Source organism: Typopeltis vanoorti, chromosome 10 (assembly GCF_054136105.1).
Source record: "Typopeltis vanoorti isolate ZY-2024b chromosome 10, IOZ_Tvanoo_1.0, whole genome shotgun sequence".
NCBI lineage: Eukaryota > Metazoa > Arthropoda > Arachnida > Uropygi > Thelyphonidae > Typopeltis > Typopeltis vanoorti.
In genome coordinates this window covers 128039002-128060632 of record NC_143558.1, presented here as the reverse complement: position 1 = coordinate 128060632, position 21631 = coordinate 128039002, and the positions used below count along the sequence as shown (strand labels likewise).

Genomic DNA, 21631 nt, shown 5'->3' with positions numbered 1-21631 from the left:
CAATCCTGATCATCATATGAAAAGATGATCTACTTTAATTAAATAAACTCCAAATAAAGCTGAATGTCCAGCTTCAAATGGTCCTTATGCTTATTTTACACTATGTGAAAATCCTGTTAATAACAGGCTGGGAATTTTTACCAGATAAAATTCTTAAAACCACTGGAATGAAGATACCGGAAATCTTGTCATCTTAGAGAGTGAAACTGTAAAATGATAAACCAAAATTTATTAATCATTACAAAGATAATTTCTGTTCTCTGGAAAATAATAATAATATTGCATGCCAATTTTATAAATAATAATATCCAATAAGAAAATACAAATTATAGGGAGACTAAGTTAAAAGCATGCCACAAGAGGTATATCATTTTTTGTTTTTTTATTCAAGAAAATAATGAAGACTGCAACAAATCATGTTATCTGATTGCATGTATTTCTTGAACACTTCTAATTTAGCTAAATGAGATTTAATTCTTTAGCTAAAATCAATTAATGAATAACTGAAACAGCGATAAAGTGATGCTAGCCCTGCGTCCATCCACAAAAAAATAAAAAAAAACAGTACTTGTCTTAATTGAAACGCGTAGATTAAAAAAAAAACAAAAAAAGCAAACAACTCAAGAGCCACACACACACATGCTGAACGAAATGATGTGCATGTGTGTGTATATATAAATAGACTTTGCCAGTTCATGATATGTAACTAAGAGTTTATAAGGAATGAAGGCTAGGATGTACACCAGAATAAGATGATAACAATTGTTTTAATTCACAACAAGTTTCATTCTAATTGCACAAGATTTCTTCAGGTGTAAACATACAAACTAGTAAACAAAACAATAAGGACTAACAAAGTTGACTAAAAAGACTGATGTTATTTTAAAACATTTATTCATGTGTACATGTTTGACTAATGAAGGCTAGGGTACTCATCAGACAAGTTGATACTTGGGTTAATATTTAGAGTTTAGGACATAATTTTATTTCCAAAGACTCCCAGATTTTTTTCTCTCTGTTGTATTGGTGTAATAGTTGATTTATCCCATAAAAACTTGATGTCTCATTTGCAAAAGGTCAGCTGAAGAGAGCACGTGATGACAAAGCTGAGGCTTCACTCCTATTGTATTCAATTGATTTTTCTGTCTGTCCATAATAAGATGACCAGCAATTGCACCATAGCCGATAAACACTTGGATACTGAAGTGGGCTACATCGAGATTTTGTGGATCAGAGTAGAATTTTCATCTTGATAAAGGGATGAATACTACTTTGATTTTACATTTCTTAAGTATTTTTGCAAGTTTTATGAAAATAGAGCTAATATATGCAAGCGTAATGAATCCTCTGTTTTCTTCTTCATTAGAAATTTCTCTGGTCTCATTTTTCTAGTTTGACTCAGATGACTATGACTATAAAGTTAGATTGCTTATTAATACTGACACTTACTCCATCATGGATCATGACCCTACTAGAGAACTTCAAAACCACACTAATAACTTTTTGAAAACAACCTATGAGTTTAACAGAGAAACCAGACTAGTTCTCTGATCTCTTCATCCTCTTCCTTCACATCTATATGGGATGACCAAAATTCAAAAAGCAGACACACGTCCAATAGTAGAAGGGATAGATTCTCTGACATACCTTCTTGCCAACATCTAGCTAAACTAAAGGACCTGACAGGACAATCACCATCCTTTATTAAAAACTCCGAGTATTCTGTTTCAAGCATCAGTAATATTATCCTTGAATCTGTTTACCGATGTTCCTACTGATGATCTACTTGCACTGCTACAAGATAAATTCTCTAAGAAGGTTATCACACTCCTCAAACACTGTATTTCACCTGGATATTTCAAATATAAAAATACAATATACAAATAAAACTCTGGTTTAGCTATGGGCAGTCCTCTTTCGCCAGTTTTTATATGGAGCAAACGTTTATATGGAAACATTCAAAAACAAGGTCTAGAAGAATACCATCATAAACCAAAATTATGGAAAAGGTGTGTTGATGATATGTCTAGAGCCATGGTGTATCTTCACTTCTGCTTTTTTTTTTTTATGAGTATCTCAATCGTCAACACCCTAACATAAAATTCAACTATGAATTAGAATCTCATTGTTCACACCCATTTCTGGAACTTCTACTAAAAAATAGAATAAATTAAGTCTCTATATTTCGAAAGCCTAAAGCCTACACATACTGACAGATAACTACATGCCTTTTCCCATCATTATAGACCACAGAAATTGGGTATTATTTCCACACTAGGAGCAAGAACCTGCTGAACATCATTGATAAGGATGAACTAACCGAAGCAAGTTATTCAGTATCTCGAACATATTCTTCAATATGTTCGAGATACTGAATACCATAGGAGTGAAGCCTTGGCTTTGTCATAACACGTGCTCTCCAGGTGACGCAAAAGACACTTCACAAATGAGACATCAAGTTCTATTATGGGATAAATCTAGGAGTCTTAGGAATAGCATTCTTAACAGTAATAAAATTGTGCGTCGCAATCTCTAGAGGCGCGCCAATAAAGTGAAAATATCTGGTAAAGGAGAATTTGACATGGTTACCAAGGTAACGCATAGAGAAAACAGCAAAATATAAAAAATAAATTAATAATAAAATAACATTAAAATAGTAAAACAAGATTAAGCCGAAGAGAAGGTGGTCGTCCGTTTTGGAATGTAAATGATGCGTATAATATTTCGATTGCTGTTTTAATAGTTTAATTCCATTGTAGGTTTATTGAGTAAAATATAATTCTATCGATAGTCAATGTACTATTGTTTCAGCAGCGGTCTTCACGGTTGAACGAGAAAATGAAACAATTTCTAATACTTTCTCTAAACATCTAAATATTAATCAAGTATCAACTTGTCTGAGTACATCCTAACCTTCATTAGGCAAACACACATACAGCCTTCTGAACAATTAGAAATATTTTAAAATAACATCTGTCTTAATTGCATAACAGCACCTTTGTTAGTCCTTACTGTTTTGTTTACTAGTTTGTATGTTTACACCTGAAGAAATTCTGTGCAATTAGCATGAAATGTCATGTTGTCAATTAAAATAAATGTTATCATCTTATTCCAGTGTTCTGCCTTAGAAACTCTTAGCAATATACCCACCCTCTGTCCAAAAAAAAACCGAACTTTTGATAGAAAAAAAACAAAAAAAAACAGGCGATTTGAATAATTTATAATTATTCAAATAATTTATTTCAATCAATATACTCTCCCTCAGTTCCGATACAGTGTTTAGCATGGTCAACTAATTCGTTAAATGAGTTATATCGGTTTTTGGGATACTGTTGAGGGTCCTGGTTACTACCACTTGTACGTTTTCAATGGTGTCGTATCACTTTCCTTTCATCAGCAAATGAAGTTGGGGGAAGAGAAAGAAGTCACAGGGAGCTAAATCAGGTGAATACAGCAAGTAATCCAACACACAAACTTGGTTTTTGCTCAAAAACTATCTCACAATGTTCGAACGATGAGATCGCGCATTATTGTGCAAAAGTGACCAGCTGCCTGCATCACGATATTCATGCTGTATGCCACAAATTCTCCTATCAATAGCTTCAAAACTTTGAGATAAAACTCACCATTGACTAGTTGGCCAGGCAGAACGAATTCTTTCTGGATAATGCCCTTGGAATCGTAGAAACAAATCAGCATTGCCTTTACTTTTGACTTCTCCAAGCGACTTTTTTTTTTAGGTGCCCTTCTTCTGGTGATCTTCACTCAAACACTCTGGTGCTTTGTTTTGGGCTCATACTCAAAACACCATGTTTTGTAACTAGTAACGATCGTTTCAAGGAAGTTTGTGTCCTTACGAGCAGTTTTAATGAGGTCCTTACAGTGTTCAATTCGATATTTTTTTTGGTCATCGGTCAATTTGTGGGGAACAAATCACAAATTCAATTTACGAAGGCTCAAACTCTCAGTCAAAATGTTGAGCACAGTTGATTTTGGAATTCCTAATTCATCTTCAATCAATCTCATGGACGATTTTGGGTTTTCTTTGATGAAATTGTGCACTTTTTGGGCGTTAACTTCAGTCCAGTTTTGGATGTCCCGGCTTTTCGTTGTCCTCAAGTGTCTCACGACCATATCTGAAATCGCTTAAACCACTCGTAAACTTGAGTATGGGATAAGCATTCATCACTGTATGCTTTTTGAAGCATTTGATGCATTTCGGTAAACCTTTTACCAAGTTTAACACAAAAGTCAATTGCAGCTCTCTGTTTGAAACCCATTTTCCAACCATTCGTCAAAACAACACACTGTCACTCTTGGCACTATAACTTGGCTTCTAATGAAACAAATGTCATAAACAGTTGACACAACACTAATGAAAGTTGCTGCTTTCAACAACAAAAAGATACAACAGGTATCTTTGACCAGGTGGCGCCACTGGTTTCTTCTATTTATGAAAAATTCGGTTTCTTTATGGACAGAGGATGTATTACATGCACATACACCAATCCACCTTCCAACAAAGTGAAATGTTACTTTGATATTTCTTTACTAGTACTGAAAATTATTCATGTAATTCCAGTTAAATTTTCGCAACATACAAATTACTTATATCCCTTCAATAATTATTTCATTTTTCAAGAACAGTGGTAACAAGAATAATTATGTAACTACTTTTCTACTATGTATGCAGGTGTCTGATGAGAGTTCAGGTAGCAATATGTGAGGAAGGAAGGGGGGGGGGGGGACCTTGCAAAGGTGTTGATCAGCAAAGAACTTGTGTGAAATTCTCCAAATGTATGGCTTAGCAAAGAATTGATTATCGTATATTGCATGTTCTCCCAATTTCAACTCACAAAACATGAAAAATGCAGTGGTATACACAAATGAGATCTGGCACAAAAGCGGAAGTTCTGGTGATTGCAAAATTCTTGGACATGACTGCAAGAGACATAATTTAACCAATGAATTCAGGTGGCAAGCCACTGTAAGACTAGAAGCCAGCTAGTCAGGAGGAGGTAACCAGATGGTTGCATGTGCACTGTTTTGTGGTTCACAGAACATGGAACCAATTCCAACAGTACAGTCACAAACAGTATCCTGGAGTTATGCTGAAGGTGGATCAGAGGCTACAACCACAGTGAGTGACCAATATCTATGGTTATGGGCTCACCAGAACAGGAGTGCAATCCCTAATCAGATTGTAGGTGGCACAAGATTAGCTCCAATCTGATCTTGCACCAGCTACAGGAACATTAGTATCTACTTGAACTGTGTGCAGGAGGTTTCACAGATAGTAGTCTGCATGCACTTATCTCCATGCCACATGAAAGAACGTTGAGGAGCCAAGACCAATATGAGTTGGTACTGTTTACAAACAGTTCCAATTTGTTCTACAAAGCGATACCAGGTATGCTTTGATCTGGAGAGAACCAGGGACATGATATTATTCCTGTAATATCAGTGAAAGTGACACTTATAGTGGAGGTAGTTGGGGAAGGCATCTCATTAGGTGGATGCATTGGTCTGTATGTGCTGCAACCTATGGAGATGAGGTGGTCCTAGACCCTACGTTCATTTGTATGTGAATGAGATAAGAGAGATTATTCTACAAGATGATAACGCTTGTCCTCATCGAGCAAATCTCATGGACCTATATCTTCAAGAAGAAACTATCATATGTATGGACTGGCCAGAAATGTGTTACTGCTCTCAATAACCCCCCCCCCCCCATTCCCAAGAGAACTTTGCAGGAACAATGGCAATTACCAACTGAGCTCCTGGATACTATTATAAATAGTAGGAAACATTGAGTGCTCTATTCCAGTGAGGGATGACCACATTCCTTATCAAGGTACTTTGATAATTTCTTTTTGATCTCTTGTTTTTGAGACCATTGTCTTCATGTACGCATTTGTTACTGATTTAAACTATTTATTTACAATTTTTGTGAAAGTTTCTTTCACATCTCACACCAGACTGCTTTTCACTGAATTGCACAAAAATTCATCACATACAACTGGATATGAACCACAATAATGTTCATTTCCATTTATCTCCTTTTCCCACACAGAAAACACACTTCCTTTTTCTAAAAGAAAAATCAAATTTCAGCAATACTCTTCAAGTGTATTGAATTCAATACAACCTAGAAACTGGCCTATACTACGGCTCTATCTCACTTACCTCAGTCCTGTCTAAAGTAATGGAAAAAATCACCAATTCCCAACTCCTACACTGCCTTGAAGGCACCCATCTAATAAATGACTGCCAGTATGGATTCTGTCGCTGACGATCAACAGGATATCTGCTCACATATGTCACCCATCTCTAGACAAATGCCAGAGAAGTTTGGCAAATCTCAAGTGGTTGTGAAAGTTTCTTCCACATCTCACATCAGACTGCTCATTTGCACTTGATATCTCCAAAGCTTTTTACTGGGTCTGGCACAAAGGCTTGCTAAGCAAACCCCCATCATTTGAACTGTCTCAGGACTTCTGCAGCTGGATTGTCAGTTTTCTATGTGGATGCACACTGTGTAATGATAGGAAGTTCCTTTTCCTCTCACCAACAAACTAATGCTGGGTTCCACAAGGTTCTGTTCTCTCACCAACCCTCTTCCTTCTGTATATCAATAACCTACTTCAGTTGACCTCCAATCCAATACACAGTTTTGCAGATGACAGCACATTGCACTCCTTCCTTTCATGTGATCAACTTTACTCTACACAACTCACTTGAACCTACATAACATCAACCACCACTACCCTCAATTCTGATCTCCAAGCCATCCTCCGATGGGACTCAGATAACCTTGTCAATTTCAATGCTAGTAAAACCCAGTTCTGTCTTTATTTCTCACAAAAAAAGAACCATTTCCCCTCAGTATTATTTTTGATTAAATTTCTCTTCTTGGAATTACCCTGACACCAAGCCTCTCCTGGCATAAACACATCACAACCATTGCATCCTCAGCTTCCCAAAAAACTAGGATTTCTGTTTTGCTCAAAATGTTACTTCACCTCTGAACAGCTGGTAACCTTATATAAATCATAAATCCATCCAGCTATTGAATACTGCTCTCACATATGGAGCCCCCCCCCCCCCAAAAGCTCCCTCAAAATGCTTGACTCAATACAGAGGAGAGTAGTTAGACTTATTAATGACCCATCTCTTACCAACTCACTCGCCCCACTTGCATACAGATGCCTGGTTTCTGCAATATGTATATTCTACAAATATTTCCATGGGAAATGCTCATCTGAAATATCATCAATAATTCCTCCACTTAGTACTAAGTTCATTGGAACATGTGCAGCTACTGCTCAACATCCCTTCACAGTGCACCTTGAAACAAACAGAACAAGTTTCTTTTCCTCTTCCTTCATCCCTGCAACTGCTGCATTGTGGAACAGTCTTTCTCCTGTTAGGTTTCCCAAGGAATACAACAATATACCGTCTTTCAAATCAAAAGCAAACAAGTTCCTCCTTTCCATTAAGACAAATAGTTGAAGGTATTGACTCACCTACTTACAGCCTGTCTAAATACCTCACCATTTCCTTAAAACATCTCATTGGTAATTCCTCCTCTTATATCAAAAACTCTGAAGATTTCATTTCGAATACAAAAAAATTTAAAACTCGAGGATCTGACAGAATGGTTAATTTTGACATTATCTTTATTATTACAAATGAGCCAAGAGAAAAAGTACTCAATCTACTTAAAAACAAAGTTTCCAAGAAAATTTTTGCTCTATTAACGCACTGCATAAACTCCGGCTATTTCTCTTTTGAAGGAAAAATATACAAACAAACCAACGGCTTAGCTATGGGCAGCCCATTATCTCTGGTCTTAGCCAATATTTTTCTAGAAGACTTTGAAGAGGGAGCTATTTCAAACGCTACACTAAAACCTAAACTGTGGCTGCGATACATGGATGACATCTTCCTTATCTGGGAATATGGTCTAGAGGAGCTACAAAGCTTCCTAAATCATTTAAATAATCAACACCAGAACATCAAATTCACGTCAGAACTAGAGATGAACGGCGTCCTCGTTTTTTGGACTTAAAGATCACTAGAATGCCTGATTGCCTTAAATTTTCGATTTTTTGAAAAAATACTGACACAGATAGATACTTGCATGCCTCTTCTTCTCATCACTTCCCTCCACAGAAACGTGGTATTATTTCCACTCTAGCCCATCGAGCAAGATCTCTTATTTCAGTAGAAGACCTTCAAACAGAACTCAACCAGCTGAAAAGCACATTCTTAAACAATGGCTATTTTTCTCGAAGCATCACTAAACATTTACATCCACATATCCAACCTTGACAAGAAGATAACTCCAATCCCATTACTCGCATCCAATTGCTGTTCATAAGCTCTCTATCTCCAAAACTGGCAAAAAAATGAAGAAATTCAACATTAAAACCTACTTCACCACCCTACCAAAGCTTCATTCTTTTCTCAGTCACCCCAAAACACAACCAATTCAGTTTCCAGGAGTGTATAAAGTCGTTTGCAACTGTTGTAAACCTTATTATGGACAAACTGATAAGTCTATTTCACTACGTCTTGAGGAACACCAGCGTGACATCTCTTACAAATGAACCCTTGCAAGCGCACTCTCCAGTCATGTTCTTTTCTCTGCTAACTCTAATCTAGAAGAGCTTCAACACCAGATAGACTGGAATCTTGCGACCGATATCTATAAGTGCGGTGACAAACTTGAGAGACGCATTGTAGAATCAAAGGAAATAGTTCTGGACTCATCACACATAAACAACAATTTAAGCTACAGTTTGCCTGCCGCCCACAGCGCAGTGATTGAGTTCTGGCGCTCTGAAATAAGTTGCCACTCACTTGCAACTCCTGCCACGCGGACACCAGTTAAAATATGACTGTTGCCATTCTATTTTGTTAATTTGAGAAGTCTTTTTTTTTTACCTTGTCATTTTCCCAGTTTTTTGTTATTATTTACGCACCTGAAGAAGTCGACGTTCCAACGACGTCCTGTTATATTAAAGTTTTTCTTACCATTCTCGGTGTTCTTAGTCAGTATATCATTAATTTTTAAAATGTCAACAAGCCGAGTCAATGTTAGTCACAATATATATATATATATATATATACACACACACACACACACACACACACACATCTCAGAGGGAAAACTTAGATTGCCTTCTTTTTATTTTTTTTGAAATCTGAAAAATGAAATCTGACAAATCTGAAAAAACACCCCAACTCGACATCACCAGAGTTAAAGATCGGTACTATCAACACAAGAAGCCTGAATGGCAAAGAAATGAAGCTAGCTGAGGAATTAGATAAGTACCAGATCGAAATAATAGGGGTGACTGAAACAAAAAAGACAAAAACTGGTGAGATCTTTCTGAGCAATAAATACAAAATGTTATATCCAGGCAATGACAATCAAGGAAAAGAAGGATAGCAATTGTATTCAACACTAAATACGAGGCTAATCTTCTTGAATGGCAGGCAGTCTCAAATAGAGTGATGTGGGCAAATATCAGAATGGGGAACTGGACAATGAGACTTATTTGGGCCTATGGTCCCACAGAAGGTTCTACTAAGGTAGAAGTGGAGGAATTTTTTAATGCTTTAGAGAAAGCATCTGACACAATGAAAAAGGAAAAGTTGGTCCTTGTTGGGGATTTAAATAGCAGAGTAGGAAATGATTGTCAGACATACAAAAATATATTGGGAAAATTTGGAGAAAAGAGCAAAGCTAATAATAATGGCAAATACTTGTTGGATTTCTGCTCAGGACATGGACAGGTTATTACTAACACCATGTTCCCACATAAAAATGTACACAAATTCACATGGAGAGAAGAGGCAAGGAATAAGAAAAGTCTCACTGACTATGTTATTGCTGACAGTGATGTTTTCTCGGAAAATTCCTCTGCAATTCTCACATTCAGGTTTATTTACCTTTTTATAGATGGGTATGATGAGAGTTCTACTTCAATCATATGGAATTTGATCTTCTCACCATGACTTCTGGATTATGTAATACAGCAACTGTAAAATTTTATACCTCCATGTTTGAGCATACAAATATCATCTGCTTCACCTACCTTTTCACTAAATCAAAAATGAAATATGAATAAACAGTAAACAAAGAAGTTGATTTCATCATCCTCCCTGTTTCGAATATTCAATGAATTCCTTGTTTCGGCTATTCACTGCAGGTATCTAAATTTCACATAGCTGAGTTTTGTTCTCAACAGCTTTCTCATACTGTACAGTTTAACTCATAAGTTCAGCTCCAAATATCTTGTCACCTCTTTCTGTCCACTTTCTGAAACTGGGCTACTAAGTGTGTTCTTATAACCATTCCTAATATAATTTAAATTTTTATATTATATGTAAATTTGCCTTTGGTTGGTAAGGGAGATAGCTTTATCTCCAAAATATGCTTAACTATTTCCATCATCAACCTCTTGAATTATGCTGTGTGTGTAGATAAAATGGTATCTATTCCAGCTGTCTTTTCATATTTTAAATTTCTCACAGCATTGTCCATCTTTGATGATGAAATGGAATGTATTTAAGAGAGAGAGAGAGAGAGAGAGAGAGAAACAGCTCAGATTAGCTGCCTTAATTTGAGGTGGCACTGTCCAGTGTTGTTGGCCAAATGTTAATACACTCACTCACTCTCCAACCAACAAGTCATGGGTTCAAATCCCACTGTGGGCATGGATGCTTGTAAGTCTGCTCTGGATGAGCTTGTATAGCTCCTTGAGTTTATAAACATATTTTGTTTTAAATACATTTTTGATGGTTAATGATGTCAAGATCCTTCTAACTTAATTTTTAATATGATTCTGCCATCTACTCACCATCTTAATATTTCTTGGAACTCCCATACTTATGGTATTTAATCTCCAATAAAATGTTTTATCTCAACTGTAATTAATATGTTAAAATTTGTATGAACATGGTCCTTGAATATTGCAAATCTAAAGCTTTCTCTAATTTTTTTTTTTACTTCATATAAAATTATTCAATACGCTGCAGTTATATGGTGTCAATGCGGCATTATATCAAGCAATACTTAGTCCTGATTTGAGTTGTAAGTCAGCAGTTAGAATTGAAGGAAGTACAGGAAGATGGTTTAATGTTAAATCTGGTGTGAGACAAGGATGTACATTATCCCCTCTGTTATTCATTATCTATATGGATCACATTACGAAGGAAAGTGGTATTAAACATGATATCAAAATTGGAGATGTTAATGTCAGCTCTTTGCTTTATGCAGATGATGTTATACTTCTAAATAAATCCGCTACAAGTCTGCAAGATTCTCTGACTAAATTGAATAGCTATTGTAATAGATATGGTATGAAGGTCAGCAATAAAAAGACAAAGACAATGAAAATAGGCAGAATCATTGAAAATGTCAACTGTGTTGTGAATGGAGAACCTGTGGAACAAGTAAAACATTTCAGCTACTTAGGCACGATTTTTACTGAAGATGGTAAATTAAATATGGAAATAGAAAACAGAATCAGCAAAGCTGGTATGGTGGGAAGTCAATTGAATAAATTCATATGGAATAAGAGAAAAATTAGTCGGAACACTAAATTAGCTGTATACAAGACAGTGTTCAAATCAGTTTTAACTTATGGATCTGAGAGCTGGGTCAGAAGTAAAACACTTGACCAAAGACTAGAGACCGCAGATATGAGAGTCCTGAGAAAGATTAGAGGCGTGAACAGATGGCATCAATGGCAATATCATATTAAAAATGAGGATATTAGGAAAGAACTTGACATTGTCTGCATCCAGGAATGCATTAGCAGAGCTAATCTCAGGTGGTATGGTCACCTAAACAGAATGGGCGAGGAAAGATTAGCAAAACAAGTGTTCTCTACCAGGTTGGCAGCAAAACGACCCAGAGGAAGACCAAGATATAGGTGGATTGATAAGGTACAAAGTGCCTTAGACGATAGAAATATAAGATCTGATAATGTTGGAGTCTTGACAAGTAACAGACTGATTTGGAGGAAAATTGTAGATAGGAAGTTAGTAATGATATAATTTTTTCATGTAGTACTATCATATCCTGTACACCCCTTGTAGGTACATGGCAGGAATTTAATGATGAAAATTATTCAAAATGCCCGCCCCCCTTTTTTTTTATCAGATTTCTTATTCTTCTATCTAGTATTCAATCTGGAGGAATGCAAACATCCAGAACTGCATTTCTAAAGGATATTTTAATACTACTGTTCATCTCATTTAATAATCTTTCAGAGTACTCATTCCTGACATCTAGCATAATCTTTATCTTCGGTTTTTTAAGTCTGATTATAATTTTTGATTCCTTTTACAGTAGTCTTTTCTTTATTACTAAACTTTTTCAACAGTCCATATGTTGTTGAGTTCAAGATATTTATATTTTCTATATTTGTCCCAAAGCCTCATTACTGTTAGATAATTTTATAAGTAGAACAAAGAGAAAAATTTAAGAAAGCTAAGCTATCAGATTACATGAAGACTTAGAGCTCATAATTCAACCAGTCTTGATGAAGCTATTTAGCTGGAAAGACCATGGTTTGAATTCTGTCTAGGATGCAAAGAACTTTTACCAGGACTTTCAATTGAAGATGAGTTAGTATCTCATATAGGGGTGGAAGTTTTTCCTCCAAGAAAGTTGAGTTTTTCTTCTTACAACCATGCAAACTGGCCAGGAGAACAGATGGTTAGGCATGAGAGTAACCACCTTATAGTAAAATTATAGCTCCAAAAGCCAAGTAGACCACAGACCTTAAGGACCTGTAAGTACTATGGATTATATTTTCTATGAACTTTAGCACCACCTCAATACCACCCTTTTTAACTTCTTGAATCCATAACATGACATCCCGATTTCTCTGTTTTGAAAACAACTTCACCACATGCCTCCATGTCTAATTTAATCCCTTCCCCCTACCATTTTCATATTTTGCCACTGGATCTTCAATTATTTTCTTTCCTAAATTGTTATTTATTTTTTCTCCAATAATGTTTGCTACATTACATGAGGCTACAGCTCACTTCTGAAAGTTGCTTGTCTTAATTCATTTTAAATGTATGTATATACTTTTCTTTTAAATTTGATGCACATTTTAATCCTGAACCAGTGAGAAGATATCTTTCTGTGCATTTATGCACAGCTTTATATTGGAACTTAGTTATCAGAAATGACTAAAATTATTATTATAGTCAACATCATTAGCTTTACCCTTTTCTCCAAATTCCATCAAAATGTTTCTTTTTGTCTATGATTCATTTTCTATTCTGTTATTCATCACTCCAACACGAATCGGTATTTCCTTTTTCATTATGCCATTTGCCCTATCTAAGGACTCAAATAATCTCTCTACCTCTTCCTTCTGTAGCATTAAAATTTAAAAAGTTTCTGCCCAATTTTCCATTCTGAAATTTGCCTAGATCTCTACCTGAAAGCTTCAAGAAGTTTAACTTCATCTTTTAGTGCTGAATATGAACGCATACTAATCCAAATTCTGGAGAAATATTCAGTCATTGAGTGACTAAGAAAGAAACCACTTGAAGTAATTAATAAATTGAAATAGAACAAATTATTTGAACCAGAATTTTAAAGAAATACATATAAGTTCAGATCAGATCAGTATGATCTATTAATATAGCAGACTACATCTGTCAGCTTGGATTCCCATGAAGTTTCTCATCTGTGGAAGCCTAGAAGTAATTCTAATATATTTTCACATGAAAATTAAACAATAGCAAGACAATTAAAAATGTTTTATACACACCTTTTTCCCATCTTTACTTTTCTTTAGTACATAAGTTCCATCAGGAAGTCGATCAAAGTACTTCCTTGCTTTGTGGGCTTGGTCAAGGATATGATTAGGAGGCATACCTAAGACCTCCACTATTTTATTCATTTGATCAACCTAAAAAGGTTGTAAAAAATAAATAAATAAATAAATAAGTCTCTATAACTAAAATTCGAATGTTAAAAAACCATAAAAAAAAAATAATAAATTATGTGCTATGTATAACATCAATTTTGACATATAACACAGAATGTATATTGAAATAAATAATCTTTGAGAACAGTGTCTGATATTTTGCCATCATCGGAGACAAAATGCCCAACTAAGATGTTGTGAAACATATATGCAAAAATGTGTTATAAAATGTGATGTAGTGGTTTGCTGGATTAGCTTCTCAGAAAAGTTTCTCAAACAGAGAGAAATAAGAAAGCCATTTTTGTCTGTTTATTTCTGCAGACTTCTCAGAGCATCTCCATCTTTTTTTTCAAGGGATTCTGTTTTTAGTGAAAAATGACATGATCCCAAAGGTTTAGTTATTTTGGTTAATGACACAGCAATTTTGACTGAGATATGAATGTAAAGCCTGTCAAGTGCCTCATTTGACCAGCCTGTTTGCCTGTTTCAGAACAGTAAAAAGTTTCTAGGAGAAAACTCCTCTTCCCTCCACAGTGATTAGGGACTAACTATACCCAGAAAATATTTCTCACACTTTCATAGGATCTAAGCACATGATTTTTAAAAAGCTTTTTTAAAAACTTTAGGCGATAAGATCCTGTAATTCTTATTTCTGCTATCAGTTCAAGCCACAGTAAGAAATAACATACAGTAGATGCATGCCATAGTGAACACCACTATAATGAAAAGATGCACTAAAATTATGAAAAGTCCAATAGAACAAATTCAATTTTAAGCCCACCATTACAGACAGTAAAAGTTCAAAATAGCACTGGTTCCATGGGACTAAATTTCCTAGCAAGTGATATCACAATCAGTAGTCTAACGAAATGGTAGGAAAAACAAAACACAGGAACTGGAGAAAAAGAGAGAGAGAGAGAAAAGGCAATAGCATGAAATTGCATGCTGACAACAGAAACAGAGAACTGGAAGGAAACAAACATAAAGAACACAAAACAATGCATGAAAAGGTAGTCTAAATGAAAACAATAATAGAAAATATTAATGCCAGCTGTCCCTCATTGAGTCTCTGTCCAATGAGAAAGCAGACACGATCCCATCAGTTGGGTTAATCACTTTTCTCCTCCCCTTGTTTGTAAATAGAGGTGACCATTAATGATGGTTTCCACTGACTGATAGTTTCTTTATTTTTATTTTATTATGGAAGTTTCAGGTAAGTGACATTAATTAAAGCTAAAGTAATACAGGCATCCCTTGCTTAACACGAGATTTGATTAACGCGGCGAAATTAATTGCGGCAATCCCTTGATATACGCGGCGAGAGTTTTGATTAACGCGCCTTTAACCCTGCGGCATTCGCAGCTGATCTGATAGATACATGCAAAATGTTTAGTATAAATATTCTTACACAATTCAGTGTATAGCCTGGCGGTCATGGGTAGCTGTGCATTCATGAAACGAGTGAGATTCTGCACTGTTTTTTGCTGTCAGTTTGGTTTAACATGTTATGTAAAGGTTTGTGATTTTCTTCTTCCTCAACCTTTTGGTTCTGTCGACTGCTGGATGAAGGTCTCCCCCATGATTTACCAGATCACTCAGTTTTCTGCCTCTCCCACCCATCTCACTCCTGCAATTTGTTCCAGTTCATCCCTCCACCTTCTTCTCAGTCTTCCTCTTTGTCTTGCTCCATCCATTGATCTCTACTCTGTTTTTTTTCTAGTCCATCTCCCATCACTGCATCTGGCAATATGGCCAGCCCATCTCCACTTAGCCTGTTTAATGTATTTTACAATATCTATGACACCTGTTTGAGATCTTTTCCAGGTATTTGTCTTCCTATCTCAATGTTATTTTAAGCATACTTCTTTCCATGCGATGTTGTGTTGTTCTCAGCTTTTTGTTTAGGGCTTCTGTTAAAGTCCACGTTTCTCCTCCATATGTTAGAATAGGAAGTATATGCACTAGTCCAAAGCTTTCCTTTTTAGACTCATAGGGATGTCACTGCTGAATATGTCTCTCATTTGTGATATTTGACAGTAAATTGTATCTGAGAGATACCGTGACCTTCAATGTCAGTATAGTAAGTTTTTTTTTTTTTCCCCAATAATTTCGAGATTGTAAATGAAAATAAATAAACCATCATGTATTACTGAAATAGAGAGCCAAAGGCTTATTTATCATACATGTCCTCTAAGAGATGTGCTTTACATTATGGAAAATACTAAGGTAAGTGATCTGGAGCTTACTCCACCTTTACTATGTGTTGCCAATAAGATTGCTTATGCTTGCATCCACCGAAACTTTTAGTTTCTATATACTCGGCACAAAACTCTTGAAGTTTCTATATTCGGCTATGAAATAATGTTGGATTATATCCACTTAATTTGTACCATCATGTATTATATTTGCAGTGTTTTTTCTTTATGTTTTATTGCTTGTTTGCCAAGGTCTGGAGAGTCATTTTGCTTGTTATCGTAGAATTTATGCCGATAAGAAAAAAACAAACTGTTCAAACGATTCTTGATAACTTCTTTTGATAAAAAAATTGCATTAACTAATGTAGGTACAAGTATTTATTAAACATTTACTTTGCATTCGTTTTTTATCTTTCCTACAAGATTTGATTAACGCGATTTTCATATATGCGGTATCGTCGAGGGATTAATTAAGAGCGTTAATCGAGGGATACCTGTATTTTAATATCTAAATTTAAATTCTGGATTTTCACTTTCTATTCTCTTCTTTCTTATGTCTCGCATTATTGCAAGCTAGTAGAAATGAAATGTTCCACCAGCTTATAAAGGAGTACTTGAGAGAAAAAATGTTGGACTGCATTCCTGGTAAGGAAGATAAATTAGATGGGAGTTAAACAGTTAAGCAAACACATCTAGCAGAGTTGCATAAAATAAAAATGTTCTAAAAGAAATATAATGAAAAGGATATGTAATCATGCAAGCCAGAAGAGTGCCAAGCATTGTTAAAATGGGAAAATTATATTATTATTTTTATTATTATTAAGAGAGATCTCCAGGGAATCAGGGAGGCCACATACTATACACACCAGCTATCATACTTATTCTTGAATTCATTCACACTGCTTGCACTCACAACATCCAATGGCAATCCATTCCAATCACGCACCACCCTCTGAGAGAAAAATCTAGCCCCCTCACACCTTTCATTCTCAGCTTCCAAGGATGCCCTCTCGTCCTTTCCCCACCCTCCATAAATTGAAAAATTCCATCAACTGAAATCCTGTATGACCCTTTCAGAAGTTCAGAAGTTTCAATCATATCACCCCTCTTTCTCCTATTTGCTAGTGTCTGCAGTCTGCAAATTCTCAATCTGTCTTCATAATCAATTTATGATTGTGGAATATGAAGACAATCTGTCTTCATATTCCACAATCATGATATCGTTTTTAACTGTCCTTTGTACTCTCTCCAATTTATCAGAATCACAACTGAAACCAGACCTGCACATAATAGTCCAAGTGAGGTCTTATCAAGGCCTTGTAAAGAGGCAAAATAACGTCCTTATCTTTACATGTGAATGTTCATTTCAGCATTGCAATTATCTTTTGAGTTGCATTTGCAATCTTGCCACATAGCCCCTAAACTTCAACTTCCTATCTATTAACACTCCAAGATCCCTAGCCTCATCAGTTTCTTCTAGCCTAATCCCACCAATATAATACGACATTGGATATCTAATCATGCCGAAGTGAATGAATTTACATTTACTGACATTGAACCGACACCCATTTTCCCATGCCCACAATTCCAGCCTATTCAAATCATTCTACAAAGACTGCATATCAGCAGCATTCCTGATTACCCTAGCTATCTTTGCATCATCAGCAAATAACTGTATGTCGCTTGTCAAATCCTTTCCAATATCATTAATCTACAGACTGAATAACAGCGGACCAAGCACTGATTCTTGTGGTACACCACTTGTAATCTTAAACCTTGCAGACTCAGATCCCCCATATACCACTTTTTGATATCTGTCAGTCAGCCATCCTCTTACCCATGCTAATATTGTATAACCCAAACCCATTTTTTTCAATTTATACAGCAGTCTTCCATGCTGTATTCTGTCAAAAGCCTTAGCAAAATCCAAAAGCATCACGGTGGTGTATCCATTCCCCTTGTCTAGTTCAATGGTAACATTGTTATAGAATGTGAGCAAGTTGCTAAAACATGACCTTCCCTCAGTAAACCCATGTTGTTCATTGCAGAGTACAGATTCACCACCAACCCATTTCTGAATGTGGGCCCTAACCAATTTTTCCAAAATCTTCACCACCACTCCTAAGATACTAATTAGTCGATAGTTGGATACATCGGTCTTTGCACCACCCTCGTGTAATGGAATCACCATACATTCCTTCCATTCCTGCAGAATCTTCCCTGTTCTGAGACTCATATTAAACATCCTGGTCAAATGAATGGCCAGTTCAGCTGAACATTCTTTGCGCACACATACTGATATTCCATCAGTCCCTATTGCTGAATTTCAATTTTAGCAACAGCTCTAATACCCCAGCCTCATAAACCTGCGTTTCTTCATCTAGTGAAGAGGTAACAATGAGCTCAATGTTACGTTCACCAGGTTGATAGCTTTTAACGAAATGGGCACTCATTAACTGAACCTCTTCTACATCTGTAACTCTCACACCATCTGGATTTAGAAGAGTTATTCTTCCATATTCATTCTTTCTTTTACTTGCAGCATATTGACAGAATTCTTGTGGGTTGTCTTTAGCATGCAGAGCCAGTTTCTTTTCATAATCAGACTTTGCTTTCCGTACAACAGTTGTGACTATTCTAGCCTGCTGCTTATACCGTTCATAACGGACGTCATCCTTATGCAAACGGTATTCCTTCCACATCGTCCTTTTCTTACAAATCTCTTGCTTAATAAGATTACACATCGATTTGACTCCTACTCTATTTATTCTTCGATCTCTCGGGACACATTCTGATATTGCATCATTTAAGTATTGTTTATATGCTTCCCATGCACTGTCGATATTCTTTCCATCAAGCAACCGATCCTATTCCACTGAACTCAGTATACTCCTTAGTTGGTCATAATTTCCTGCTTGTAGTTCAGCATGTAACTTTTTCTGAATGGAACATTCATAAACTTAGTCACTTCCCAAGTGAGTACTGCATGGTCACTGTCACCAACTGGAGGCAGAATAGTTATGTCTTTAATTGAAACACCCTCTGACACTATAATCAAATCTAACACTCTTTGCCCTCGAGTTTCTTCTGTCACATGCTGCTTGAGGAAGTTGTCCCGCAACAGCTCAATAAATGCATTTTCATTCTTCTCATGAGATTCTACTGCTACCCAATCAATATTTGGATAATTAGTCTCTCATTATGATTACTCTTTTCATGCTCACCTTTTCTATTTGATGATACATTTCTTCATCACCAGCAACCGATCCCCCAGGTCTGTAACAACACCCCACTATGTAATTTGTCTTGTTAGATTCCACCTCACACCAGATGGCTTCAAACTCACTGCCAGATGAAATATTGTTAGTAGTATTACTACATTCATGGGTCTCAACTCTAACTGGATTTAAATCATCCAATATCATTAACAGCACCCCCTCCTCCTCCTCTCCTATCCACTCTATCCTTCTTAAAAATACTGTACCCATGACACTCGATACCAGTTAGTAGGTCTGATTCTGATAGATTATGAGAAAAAAATCACCTGGGCAGGCCAAAAGGAATCTTGGTGAATCATTTGGCATGTAGTGAGAAAAAAGAAGAATGATTTATGGAAGGGTAATTTTAATGAAATACAATGGTAAAATGTGACAGCAGCAGTAGACTTTTTGAGTGATCATCTTTTCAGAGTATTCCATCAAGGATAGAGTCATGATTTAATATGGTGTATATTACACCTAAAGCAATTAACACTATGGGTTCAGTATAAATAATTATTGTTGTATGTGTGTATTCATCTGGCAAATTTGTCTGTTATGCAGATGAAAAATACTCATTTTTCCAAGATAAAAAACCTTCCAATTTCCGTATGAGACTGACTGGCTAACTCACCTACTGTTATAAAAAATAAATAAAATAAAAAGAGTTTTACATCCTACATGGAATTTGAACTAATATTTGCCTTTTCCAAACAAAAAACATATTGTGTGGCAGTTTCATGAATAAACACATTTTTAGACAATGAGCTTTCTGTTTCAATGTGATCAACAGAGATGAAAGAAGAGACTGACTAGAAGGTTTGATTTCTAATGGTGTGCTAGCATCTTAAGCTATAATGCAATGCAAAATCAAAGGTTAAAATATATGAAAATATAACTCTAAATAAACAATGTCAACTGGTATATGAAAGAATTTCTAAGCTGTGTAAATATTAATGCAATATGTCTGACCTAAAAAATACTACACACAAATATAAAGATGAATTATTTTCATAGAAATTTAAATGAGTCAGATAAAATCTTCATGGATGTGTATATTGTTCATTCAAATTGGTAATAGCAATGGTAGCTACCAAACATTGGCATGTGAGAGTTCAATTAGCCATGGTGTGTAAGATGACTATGGGCTATGTGGAACTGAGCAGGGGCAACTTCCTCTTTATGCAGACTGCTACAGTACGATTTAGCTTAATCTGGTTAGTTTGTCAGTAGTCCTCTACTCCACTGATGCTTGCACTCATATATTAGTTTTTGTTTTATGATCAGCCTGTAATTAGTGTAGAGTATACATAGATAAAGATCATGTAGGGGATGAGCTGACTTAACTGCAGCCTTGTTTCCCTTGATCCCAGTGTGGTTTTGGATACAAGATAGACAAATGAACAGAAGGAGCCTCTTTATGTGATGGAACAGATGGATCTGAGAGAGCATTAGCTATGGGTGATAAACCACATTTGTCAGCACTACAGAATGTGTGGAGGATGTTGAATGCTCTCTGACACTTCTCTTAGCTGAGATGGAGTATGATTGTTAATTCTTTGTTATTTAAGTTCCAAGAACTTTACTGCTGTTACAAATGGGATCATATTTAATTAAAATTTACACAAATGGTGTTTTTTGATGACAGTCCTAAACATATTTGCAAGCAGGAGGTAGAAAACTGATCAAGGGAATACTGCAAATTATTTTCTATGACCCTCATATTACATGAATGACAAAAAACAACGTCATTAATATGGAGGGCAGTGCTTACAGCTGGAGGAAGCCAGTCTATTATTGGGTTAACTTTATGCCTTGTTAGATCACTTTAATTTAAATGGGCCTGACCGATGTCTTATCTATGTCATCTGTATGGAACATTCTTGAGCAGTCAATTTTTATTTATTTATTTATATTTCTTATCTCTAGTGTGTGTGGTGCATGCCTAGAATAACCAACTGTTAAACATGCCGATTAGTTTGCATTAGCTTGTTGTATTGGTTACACTAAAGATGCGCTACCTGATTTTTAATTATCATTAAGTTAACTTGATATATTTTATTACTGTGTTCATACATGCTTCAGATACTAGTGATAGTTAGCAATTTAACTCATGGATGCAACATTAATCTGCAACTGGAAAGAAAACTGCTAATTTAGCAGGAAACTTCTCTCTCTCCCCCTCTCAATTGTATAATTTAAAAACTTC

At 35.8% G+C, this 21631-nt stretch overlaps 1 protein-coding gene across 4 annotated transcripts in view; it reads right to left on the bottom strand.

The window, feature by feature from the left end:
* LOC150102781 (dual specificity tyrosine-phosphorylation-regulated kinase 1B-like) overlaps positions 1 to 21631 on the bottom strand; it is a 323866-nt gene that overhangs the window by 43614 nt on the left and 258621 nt on the right. For all 4 annotated transcript variants that reach the window (XR_016548908.1, XM_090398758.1, XM_090398759.1 and 1 more), the window contains one exon: positions 13812 to 13952. Coding sequence is in view for 3 of the 4 variants with exons in the window: in XM_090398758.1 (XP_090254884.1) it covers positions 13812 to 13952 (141 nt within the window). In the remaining variant the exon portion in view is untranslated. The remainder of the gene's footprint in view (positions 1 to 13811; positions 13953 to 21631) is intronic.